The sequence below is a fragment of the Carya illinoinensis genome, chromosome 7 (assembly GCF_018687715.1).
Source record: "Carya illinoinensis cultivar Pawnee chromosome 7, C.illinoinensisPawnee_v1, whole genome shotgun sequence".
Lineage (NCBI taxonomy): Eukaryota > Viridiplantae > Streptophyta > Magnoliopsida > Fagales > Juglandaceae > Carya > Carya illinoinensis.
Window position 1 is genome coordinate 9752695 of NC_056758.1, and position 12288 is coordinate 9764982.

The 12288-nt window shown below is 32.5% G+C and overlaps 1 protein-coding gene across 1 annotated transcript; it reads left to right on the forward strand.

The window, feature by feature from the left end:
* The first annotated feature begins 8069 nt into the window (after positions 1-8069).
* Positions 8070-10971, forward strand: LOC122317401 (ferredoxin--NADP reductase, leaf-type isozyme, chloroplastic). The gene is made up of 9 exons (XM_043134482.1): positions 8070-8262; positions 8359-8596; positions 8794-8927; positions 9125-9203; positions 9370-9461; positions 9593-9670; positions 10222-10284; positions 10382-10616; positions 10709-10971. The coding sequence occupies exons 1-9, from the start codon at positions 8158-8160 to the stop codon at positions 10774-10776; spliced, it is 1092 nt and encodes a 363-aa protein (XP_042990416.1). The 5' UTR covers positions 8070-8157; the 3' UTR covers positions 10777-10971.
* Positions 10972-12288: the final 1317 nt, after the last annotated feature.

Consider the following 12288-nt stretch of genomic DNA (forward strand, 5'->3'; position numbering starts at 1 on the left):
TGGAGATTTTCCATGTAGGGCATAAATCTACATTTTTGAAGTATGTTTGGTCAAATGAGCATCATTTACATTCTTTAGTGGTCATAGCTATTCTTTTGGGTATTAAGGTATGAATTCATACAGGCTTATTGTTCATTCATGTATAGTTGCATCATGTGTGCACCATGTGTTCGAGAAAAGGCCCAAATGACTTGTATATCCTCTTTTTGATACATGTGGTCTTCTTTCTTACATGGGTTTGCTTTGTTTAGCTAGTGTGCACATATCTCACAACCTACATTGTGTTCGTGCATCATTTTAGGATCAATATGTGACTTATTCAAGTGTGGTTCATTTTGGGGCCAATTTTGATCATTTGGTACACTTGGGTTGTCAAACCTACATCAATTTTGATTTGGGTTGTTGCCTCATGCATTATTTATTCCCTCTAAACATTCATGCTTTCCCTTAGTGTCAATTAGTGAGTCATTGCCACATAGTTCAAACTTGGATTCCATTAATGCATTAGGCACATTTAGGTCACACTTTGAGTCTCTTGGGTATGCAATCAAAGAGTCAAACATGTACCATATTTCAATGTTAATTTGTTTTGCTATGTGTGCATGTGATGTCTCTGCATGTTTGTCCTTGGACTTCTCCTTCAATTCCCGCACAGGCACAATTCTATTATGCTCAAGCAAGGGAGCCCTACTAGAACAATTTCTCTCACTATAGTCCCATCAAAAAGCGTAACATTGCCCTAGGTGAGCTTTACGTAACTTTTGTCCCTCGAATCTTTGAGTCTTGGTTGTGGTTTTCTTTGACCATTGACCATCCTTCTCCTTCTACAAAGTTGTTTTGGGATTTATACTCTAATATCCATGTTATTTGATAGATGATAACTCTTTTGGAGTTAGTCTTTGGAATATACAGTTTCGAGTCACTTGTGGATTGTTATCTAACCTCCTTCGGTTACCCAATCAGCCAATTCTCCTTATCCCTACTCTGAATCCTCTAGGCCTAGTAGGGATGCTTTATTTCCTAGTTTCTATGTATGTCATTCTCACAGTAGACTTTACTCTAGAGCACTTAGTTCTCAGTAAGGTCTTGTGCACAAATCTATATCCTATCTTACATCAAAGTGATCTCGTGGCAGAGAGATCTCGCATGCGCTTTCCTTGATCAATAACATTCCTATTGATTTGAGGAGTCACATATGTCGAGTTATCCTTAAGGCATTTCAGTCTAAAAAATCATACGAGTTTAGCATTTGTATGTCTTATCACTAGAGTTGCCAGTCACCAGGCTGTTTTTATCTCACCTCATGTGCATATTACAATTAAAGCTTATTGGTTGCACTCACATTCATGGTGCTGCCCATAGTCTTGGCCTTGGTCCTGGTTCTACATTTGCTAGGTCATCTGCTTCTCTTAGTTCTACTCTCATTGTACCCTTTACATTGATCGTCCTTGTTTTCATAAAGCTAGCATTGAAGGTGGTGCTCGATCATATGATTCGTATGAACACCAGCATTAATCATTGTGAGTAGATGCTTGTATGATGGTTGGATTAGCTAGACCAAAGTATTCAAGCTTTACGGACCTTGCACAATAATGATGAGACTATTGCTATGGAGTTGGACCCTTTATCTTATTGTAACAAAACGAGGGAATTATTTTTATCTTTAGGGTAGTGATTATTTGAGACATTGAAGTTAGGGGCATTGGTACATTTTTGTATAGGGAAGCACATTTTATTGACCTTATCAACTCTAATTTTAATCCTTGTCATGATGATATCTTTGGCTGATTTAGATTGATGGACTTAATTGATAATACTTTATCTTTATTGAATAATTGTTTTTTAAAATTGATATGTTTGGCAGACATTTTTTGAACACATGACTATTTATTTTATGTATATGCTATTGGTGCTCTTACTTGTTTGTTAGTGATTTCAAAAAATTTAAAGATACTTGCTTTATCTTGTTTATCTGTACCTGCAATTGTAAAATCTTAGTGAGTGGTTTGTAATGATTAGCCAATTAGATGTATAGCTCAAAGATTTTATCATAGAAATACTAGGGGGGATTGTTATTGTAAAATTATGTGTTGGCATTACTTGACTATCGCTCGAGCGAACTACACACATAAAGTTCACTCAACTAAGAGCTCGTCATTGGCTTGAGTGGAACTTATACAGAGAATTTGCTCAACTAACACTCCCTACTAGAGCGAAAACTAACAAATAATTCACACAACTCATTGCCTGGCACTTGCTCGAATGAATATTACACAATAAGTTATCTTAATGTATGGGCGATATTGACTTAAGTGAATTGTTATGGGTTCAACAATGTAAGTCTATTTTGGACTCTCTATCATTAAGCCTAATAATAGAAAATTTATTTTGCACAGCCTCTAAGGTTAAGTGAGAGGCCAAGGCTGGAAATGTTTATCATATCCTTGAGGGAGAACCTTTAGATATCGATTGTTCCATCATAGTACATTCTCTCTAGATACACAAAGCTCCTTCACTTCATGTTGATGCTTGATTGTTGTTGAGTCCATTAGTTTTGGCATTCTCATTATTTGGAAGTTCTTTTGAAGCTACTAGAGTGCAAAGAAATTGAGTTAGTGCTGATCACAAAGAAACCATACAAAGGACAGAAGCTTGGAGTTGCCAGTGTGCAAACATCGAGTAGGTCACTTGTCACGTTGCAAGCTAGGTTTAATTATTTCAAGAGTCTTGTAATTTTTTCTAAATTGGTTGTAATAAACTTAATTTCTATGTTGGATTATAGGTGGTGATTTACAACCAAAGTGGTTTTAAATTTTTAATATGGTTTTAAATGAGTTTCCACTTTGTTAACAAAATTGTTGTGTTGAGTATCTTTTGTACTCTGATTGATTTAAGTTGATTGTTAATTTATATCATCCAATAAATTTGAAAAACACATATTCATCCCCTCTAGGTATATTTGAGATTTGAACTATATACAAGTTTTTCAAAATGACTGTTTATTTAGTGATTTGTCAATCTTGAATTCATGTCTCATGATTAATTTTATGTTATAGATTGTAGTTTACCTTGGAAATTTAAGTTCACAAATGTCCAAGTTAAAGATTATTGAATCGTTCTTCAAAAACAAAAAAAGTTGGCATTCCAAAAAATCATGCATTGTTAAGTCATAAAATAAAAACGTTAGATTTCTCATAGCATCTTCTAAAATTCTAAGGATTGAATCTAATTAAAAGATAATCTTAACTTTTTTAATGGTGGAATTTGAAGAGATTCCTTTTGTCTTCCACGCTTCACTCTAAAGAGGTTGGCATATATTCTATCCAACGAGATCCAGAATTACATCCTCCAATGTGAGACTATCCAATAAATCAACACGATAAAATAAGACATGCTTATTTGAAAATGTGTTTGTATAAAATATATCTCTCAAAATATCTATTTTCTAGATTAGAAAAATATCCTCATTACTTTCAAGCTTCTTGGTTCACACAATTTATATTTTGGTTTGGGTATTCTCCAACAAAGAATGTAGCATTCAATTTATCATGTTATCTTTTTACAATGAAAGCAGCTCGATGTTTTGGATAGGATGCTTTTGTTAAAGGAACAGCATAGCATCAGTCTATGCCAATTACACTATCGGGCTTGGAGATAAACTCATCTTGCCAACCTGAGTTGAAGTGTTCTAGTCAACCACAAACTAGTGAGAAAGAGTTACCTGCTTCACTCAATATTAAGGATGTGTTTATTACTAACAGCAGCACTCAAAGTCTATCTAGATAAACTCCATCTGCTACATAGCTTCCATCTTAGTTGTTAAACTCTATCCTATTTTAGTTGTTAAGCTCTATCTATGACCAGGTATCTAAGATTTGTTAGAAAATCTTATCAGGTGTAAACTAAACATACTTTGTAACTCTATTTAAATACAATGAATATAAAAGAAATTCATTCTGCCAATTCATAAAATCCAACATTTCTTTCGGTTTTACCGTCAAAGGATTTAAAATTCGGAAAAGGTTAATGAAAGAAAGAATAATGCCCACTCGGATCATAATAGGGAGGATCATTGCTCTTATTATAACAATGTTGTAAAATTTTGTGAGAATTAATTAATATAATCATAGCAAGCTGATAAAGTAACGAATGGACAAACTCAAAAAAAATTCTTATTAGTCAGTTTTTATTGTTGATGTTCTATAGTTTGTATCTCAAGGATTTTTTGACGTCATGATTAGACCCCTTATTCCAAAAATAGTGGTATTTTTTCTTGAAATGTTTAAATTTGTTATCATATAATGAAAAACTTGCAAAGCTTGTTTTGAAAAATTCTCATGAATCTTCAAAGTATACTTTACCCCTAAAATCTAAACAAAGATTTTAAAAGGTCTTGCAAAGAAAGTAAGAAATAAATTTCATGAAAACTTATGAAATTCTAGGTTTTGCATTATTGTCGACGAGGCACAAAATGAGTTTAAGAGAGAATAAATAGCTATTATCTTAAGATTTGTTGATAATGATGGTTATATTCATAATAAAGATACATAAATATTGACTTTAAAGAGTCAAATATTTGCAATTCTTTCTAATCATTGTCTTGATATTCAAAATATTTGTAGACAAGAATATAATAGTGCTGGCACTATGCACAAGGCATCAAAAGGATTTTAAGCATCGTTTTTTAAAGAGAGATTATCCGTATGCATATTATCTCCATTGTTTTGTTTGCCGATACAGATAGAATTAATTAATTGTTGCGTCTAGAAAGGTAATTTATGTTCATGGGTTTTTTTCAAATCCGAATTTTTTTATTGTAACACTCCGATCTAGAAGGTCTGTAGAGTTAGCTCTGGATACTTAAAATCATCTCCAATAACACAATTATATAAACTCTAGAGACTTTATAAAAATATTAACTTATTTGTTCAACACAAATATCCATGTTCCTCTACACGGACACCAAAGAAATACCTCAATAAAATAAAGTAAAATCTTTGCTAAGACTCAAAAATATCCATGACTCAAAATACCAAAAAACATAAAATAAGCAATCTACTAAATAAGACTTTCTAATAAATACTTGTACCCTTTGGCACTTATTCATCTACGATTATCAAACTTTGCTAATACTTCCTACTCTTGATTTTTAGCTGAAACATCAAAATTATTTAAAAATATTGTGGAGATAAAGGGTGAGTTATCAACAACTCACTAAGCAGAAAACATATACTAATATGTAAACATGAGCTTTTACATAATTCACAATGCATAAAAAAATATTTTTATTTTCAAAATGTAGAATTAGAACATGTTATCAAAAATATCAGAGCAAAAATTTAAAAATATTTTTATTCAAATTCCTTAGACATAGTAAAACTGAAACATCACATCATAATAGAATTCTATGTTTAACTCCCATGGTAGATTTGTACAAACCTTAGTAGCCAATCGAGCAAAAACAGAATGTGAAATCTTCCCATTATTATTCTTGGAACCCCAAGTGTGCACACAGGAAAAGATCACGCAAAAAATCACTTTGCTTCCAGAGTGGGTGCACCGAAAATAGAAAAGTTGGTACCAACCTAAATAGAGGCCACAATTTAACACCTGTGGTAAGGTTAGAATGGAATAGAAACAGAATGTCATACTAGAGGTTTTAGAAGGTCACATCATATCATATTAGAGTATAGAATATATTCAGAACATAATAGAATCATATTATAGTTATATAATTTTGTACAAATTCTCATATACATTCCTTTTTGCACAGCTCATAAACAAAATGCCAAAAATAAGCTTGTATCTATACCAATAATGATAGAAAATACTTTCTTCTTATACAAAACTTCATGAGTAATGCAAACCAAATAACTGGGATTGTTTTAAATTTTCTTTTCAAAGCATAACATGCATATTTTTCTCAAATCAATCTCAGTCCATATCTTTTTATAAAAATTCTAATATAGGAATCCCGCTTACTTAGACATTTTAGCTTTTTAGAATTTTTTCCACAATTGTGCCGAACGAATATTACTTATCACCTATAAGATTGTCACGTAACTTCCGTAAGTTTTTTTTATCAAAGATGTATTTCGATATTTAAACCTGAAATACTAAAATAACTTATTTTTCCTAAGTGTCAAAAATTCTCTTAACCCTAAAATATCATTTCTCTCCAAATTCATCGACATTTATTTAATTCCTCCAACTAATACATTAATTCTAAAATATTTCTATAAAATAAATTTTGTACTAATATAAAGTTAGACTAGGCTACTTGAAATATTATACTAATATTCTACAAACCAACTCAGGCACATAGTAAAAATCACGCCCAACATTAAAACACAAGTTCAAACTTTGGCTTGTAACTCAAAGGGCATAATTATAATTTTATGAAAAAGATTATTCTACTTTATGCTAAGCTTCATGAGAGACGAAGGAAATCTTTCTTATTTTGGAACAAGGCAGACACTTGTAGAGGGGTGGTGTGACTGAGGCTTACCGAGAGAGAAGGAGACATGCGGTGGAGTACTCGGGAGGCTAAGCACTAAGAGAGAGAGAGAGAGTATGGTGTGAGGGGGAGAAACGGAGATCCGAGAGGAAAAACAATTGGGGTGATATGCAAATTAGCTTGATGGCAACTTCTATGCAAGTGAAGGCGACGTGGAGGTTGGTGACGTTGCTTGGCTTCACCAACGCGTCACAAGGCTGAAAAGTTGAGACGGGGGGAGGGTTTTTAGGGATTATGGAGGCCTGCATGGTGGTGTCTAGAATCTTAAACATGGTTTAGGGTGGACGATGGTGGCTTGGATTGGGGTTCTGAGACAGTGGGCTTGGCGGCTTCCATCATGCAGGAGAGAACTTGGCAACAATGGGTGGTGGTCATATGCGATTGTGCTTTATCATGGGCTTTTGGTTTGGACATCATGATGCAATATTTTGTATGAGAATTTGTAAAAATTATAATGATTAAATGAGATAGGTTGAGTCCCTCTCCAATCCAAACTAAGCTTTAAGTGGCCTAGATGTTGCCTCAATGACAGAGGGAGGCCCTTCCATTCTTGCATGGGGATGCTTTTATGTTTTAATATAATGTTTTTAAATGTTTTTGTTTTTTGATTTTTAAGCATTTTAGTTTTCATTTTTGTTTGAAGATTTTAAAGAGTACCCCTTGAGCTATGCCGATTTGGATTTAGATCCCTATGCATTTTTTAAGTAATAGTTTTATATATATATATATATATATATATTTGGAAGAATTGAAATTTTTTAAAATAAATATACATTGAAAAAATTAAAAAAAAAATTAGAAATATTGGTGTTAAAAAATGATATTAAAACAATTACAAACTTGAGTTGAGACAAAAATAATAATAAAAAAGTGAAAAAATTATTAAAAATAATAAGATTTTTTAAAAAAATGAAAAAAGAATGCAGGGATATATTTAAAGTTATAAAAAAAATTAAATGATATAAATATATTTTAGATTTAACATTACATCAATGCTATCAAGATTATAAATGGACAAAAATGTCATCCAAATTCAAAAAAATTATAGAATCGTTATTAAAATATTGCGGAATGCAAGTTTCAGTCTGGACAACCAAAATTAATCGGAACTGTTAGAATTTAGAATGAAATGGAATAAGGGTGTACAGTGTACTGGGTACATTAGTATTATTTGAAGGCTTTTACACTATGTATTATCCACATTATATAATTTGATTTGTAAAAATTAAAATTTAAAATTAATCTTTTAAATTAAATTATCTGACGTAAATGGTGTGAAATGCAAATTATTCTTTATACAAATCAAGTAAACTAATTTTAAATTTAAATCCATTTGATTGATTATCACGGCCAGATGTGCATGTGTGCCCATCAACGTCCTTTGAAATTTTAATTCAAGGATGAGTGAAGTTAGTAGAGGCGGAAATGGTCGGGAGGGGTAAGGTGTGAGATTCCTACATTGCACAGTACACTTATCCTCCCACCAGCCACTCATTCGCCCTCTAATATCCTCCACCCAATCTTATAATCCAGTCCCGAAAACAACAAGAAATATAAAAGATCCTACAATTCTTTTTTATGCTTCTTATAAAACCATCATATTTTCCATCTCTTGCTCTATCTCCATCTGCATCGTAACCATGGCTACTGCAGTAACTTCTACGGTCTCATTTCCATCCTCCAAGTCTGCATCTCTTCCCTCAAGAACCAGTATTATCTCACCAGAAAGAATCTCCTTCAAGAAGGCAAGTATCAGCATTATTACTGTAGAATTTACATAGTTTTGGTACTGTTGATCGTTTTGGCTTGGAGTTTATGATCTGGTAATTTGGTTTTTGCAGGTTCCTCTGCACTATAGGGATGTTTCTGTTGGAGGAAGAGTGGTTTCTGTCAGAGCGCAGGTCACCACAGAGGCTCCTGCTAAAAAGGTTGAGAAGGAATCCAAGAAAATGGAGGAAGGTGTGGTTGTAAACAAGTATAAGCCTAAGGAACCTTACGTTGGGAGATGCCTCCTTAACACTAAGATTACTGCGGATGATGCTCCTGGAGAAACTTGGCACATGGTCTTCAGCACTGAGGGTATGAGCTCCTTTGCTTTCTTATTCTCCATCAACATTTAAAGGTGACTTTGTTTTTAACTCTTCAATATGCAGTATACATTAGGAATCTAAGAAGAACATCTTTAATATACTGATCTTTGATTGATTAATTTGACCTGTGGTTGATATAGAAATAATCCATCTTGCTGAGCTAAACTATTGGTTTTCTTGGCTTAGGGGAGGTTCCCTACAGAGAAGGGCAATCAATTGGGGTAATTGCAGATGGTATTGACAAGAATGGAAAGCCTCACAAGTTGAGACTATACTCCATTGCCAGTAGTGCCCTTGGCGACTTTGGAGACTCCAAAACTGTATGCTCTTAATTTACATTGATTAATCTTTTATCTGACAGTAAAAGTGTCTAATTTTACAATCTCTTTTCTAATTTGTTTTGGGTTTTGTCATGTTTGTATTATGTATATTACATTAATTACCTTTTCTTTTCTTTTGGTTTACAAAAAAACATTCGGTTGTCTGATTTTTTTTTTTTTTTTAACCTTTCATTCAGGTTTCTCTGTGTGTCAAACGGCTTGTTTACACTAATGATAAAGGAGAAATTGTTAAAGGAGTCTGCTCAAATTTCTTGTGTAAGGATTAGTCTGTAGTTCCCTGAAATTACTTCAGTCTTTCTCCACATTTCTAAAATTATGAGAAACTGTTTGTAGTAACCGATAAGGCAGTAACATCATCACATAATGGAAGATGCCTTAGCAATGGTTCCCCAAGTAGATTTAAATGTTAGATGTATTTCAGGTGACTTAAAACCTGGAGCTGATGTAAAGATTACAGGACCAGTTGGGAAAGAAATGCTTATGCCAAAAGACCCCAATGCCACCATCATCATGGTATATCCAGTTTCTTCATCTTTAGCATGTACAGTTTTGAGAGATTTTGTGCATTCTACCTATATTGATTATGGCTCTCCAGTTAATTGATTTCCATGTATTGGTAATATTAATGGATTCATTTGTTGCAGCTTGCAACTGGTACTGGAATTGCTCCTTTCCGCTCATTTTTGTGGAAAATGTTCTTTGAGAAGCATGATGACTACAAGGTTGATGGAATGAAATATTTCTTTTATTAGTGAACACTTTTTGACTTGAAACACTGGCATGAACCATGTGATGAAGAAAGTAACCCAATTGAAGGTCTTAAAACAGTGTCAGGTCTCATGGCCATAATTGAAGAATAATGGTGGATGATTGCCTTCTAAATTGAATATGTATATATATAAGAGAGAGAAGAAAAATTAGAGTCTTGGGAAGCTCAATGTTAATATAAATAATAATTTTTATTATTTTATTCATTTGTTTGAATTATGCACTTGTTAATTAAAAAATATTTGAATTTGGTTACTTACTTTTATTCATTGAACAGATATTGAGTTCAACTCATATAAAATGTTGATTCTTGCCAAACGTTATTGATGCACCTAATCAATTGTACTTATAAAAGGTCCAGTATCCATGAGAAACTTCTTCTGTGTCTCAAGCTGCTCTGAAACCATCATAAACATTTGAAACACTTGATAAAATAGCTGTAGCTGTGAAATTTTTGTTTATGATTTCTGCTGATACTGAATGAGCTTTTCGAAATCTCATCCAGTTCAATGGTTTGGCATGGCTCTTCTTGGGTGTCCCCACAAGCAGCTCACTGCTTTACAAGGAGGTGAGACAGATTCAGAGTTTCTTCACCCATCAAAAACTTTGATCCTTTTTACATGGAAGGTACTTAGACTGAGAATTCTCCAAATTCCATGAGACAGGAATTTGAGAAAATGAAGGAGAAGGCCCCAGAAAACTTTAGGCTAGACTTTGCTGTGAGCAGAGAGCAGACAAATGAGAAAGGAGAGAAGATGTATATTCAAACACGAATGGCTCAGTATGCAGAAGAGCTATGGGAATTACTGAAGAAGGATAACACCTTTGTCTATATGTGTGGACTCAAGGGGATGGAAAAGGGAATTGATGACATTATGCTGTCTTTGGCCGCTAGAGATGGTAAGAACTAAGCAGCAGATCGCTTTCATTAGATCTTTACTACTCCATGTTTGGTTAATGAAGTTTTGAGAATTTTTTGAAAATGTTTTCAGGCATTGATTGGTTGGACTACAAAAAGAAGTTGAAGAAGGCAGAGCAATGGAATGTTGAAGTCTACTAATCCCTGACTACAAAGTTTCTCCCATTTCAATGCTTTCCTCCACATTCTGTAGATAGGTAACGCCTTTTTGTAATTTTTTTTTCTTCCTTTGTTAATGAATTTGTATTGGTATAGCCTCTACAAGTTTTATTTATGAGGGATCATATGTCATAATCATACAATAGAGTTGAAACCAACTTCATCTATATTTTTCAACTTCATTAGTCAATAATTCCTGCATGTTTTGCAAAATAGTTAGCAAATCCAACTTAAAATGAAATTTAAACAAGAATAATAACAATATAGACAAAATTGTCCGAACTCAACTTCATATTCTCATCTTCATCACTTTATGGACATGACTAAGGTAACTGCAAAACGATTCTCCTTAGTTTCTCCATGTCAGTATTTAAATCATAGAGTACTGCTAGTTACAAATCAGTATATAGACTCAAACATTTAGATGTCGTTTGAATAGTGAGTTGAGATGAGATGAGTTGAGATGAAATTTGAATAAACTATTATTAAAATATTATTTTTTAATATTATGATTGTTTTGAAATTTGAAAAAGTTGAATTATTTATTATATTTTAAGTGAAAATTTGAAAAAATTGTAATGATGAGATAAGATAAGATGAGATACTTTCACTATTCAAACGGGCCCTTATGACCCATTTCAGCTAAAGGTGCCCTGACTCATTGCATTATCAGTATGTCCCAGGTGTTGATTCACTTTACAGTCTAGAATTGAGAACATGAGATGCTTACAATAATTAAACTCCAGAAGTGCAAAAGACTTCAAAACTTCTATATGTTGAAACCTGATTCTTCAATAAACCCTTGTTATTATTGTATTACCATAACTAATCTCACATCATCCTCAAGGCATGTTTGGGTGTTGAGATGAGATGAGAATTCTGTAAATAGTAGTAAAATAGTTTGAATTAAGATGTTTTATTGGATTTTGAAAAATGAGATTGAAAAAATTGAATAAAAATATTATAAACTTAAAATATTTTTATAATATAATTTTTTAACATTATTTTTATTTTGAAATTTAAAAATTTTGTATTATTTTTTGTGTTTTATTTGGAAGTTTGGGAAAGTTGTAATTATTAGGTAATTATTAAATGAAAAAGTTGAATATTTGAAATTGAAAATTGTTTATATTTCAATAATGTTTGGAAATGAAATTGAAAAGTGTTTATATTTAGGGCATAAGAATATATAAATAAGCTTTAAAAAATAAGGCTCTTAAAAATTGAGTTATGCCCTTAATTCTTATAGGATTGCATGTTTTTTCTAGTATTAGCTATGTCAAAAGGTTAAAATATCACTTAAGCACGTTAATTATTGGCTCTGGCTCCTATTCTACGCATAGTTTGGAGCATACATTAATTAGTTTTCTATAAGTTAGAGTAATGCTACATATAGTTGTAGAGTGCGCAAGTACCGTGCAGTCGCTTTGAAAAGAAGTAAGATCTACTATTAAAAAATTAATTTTTTTTCATATGGGTCTTGTATTTATCTAC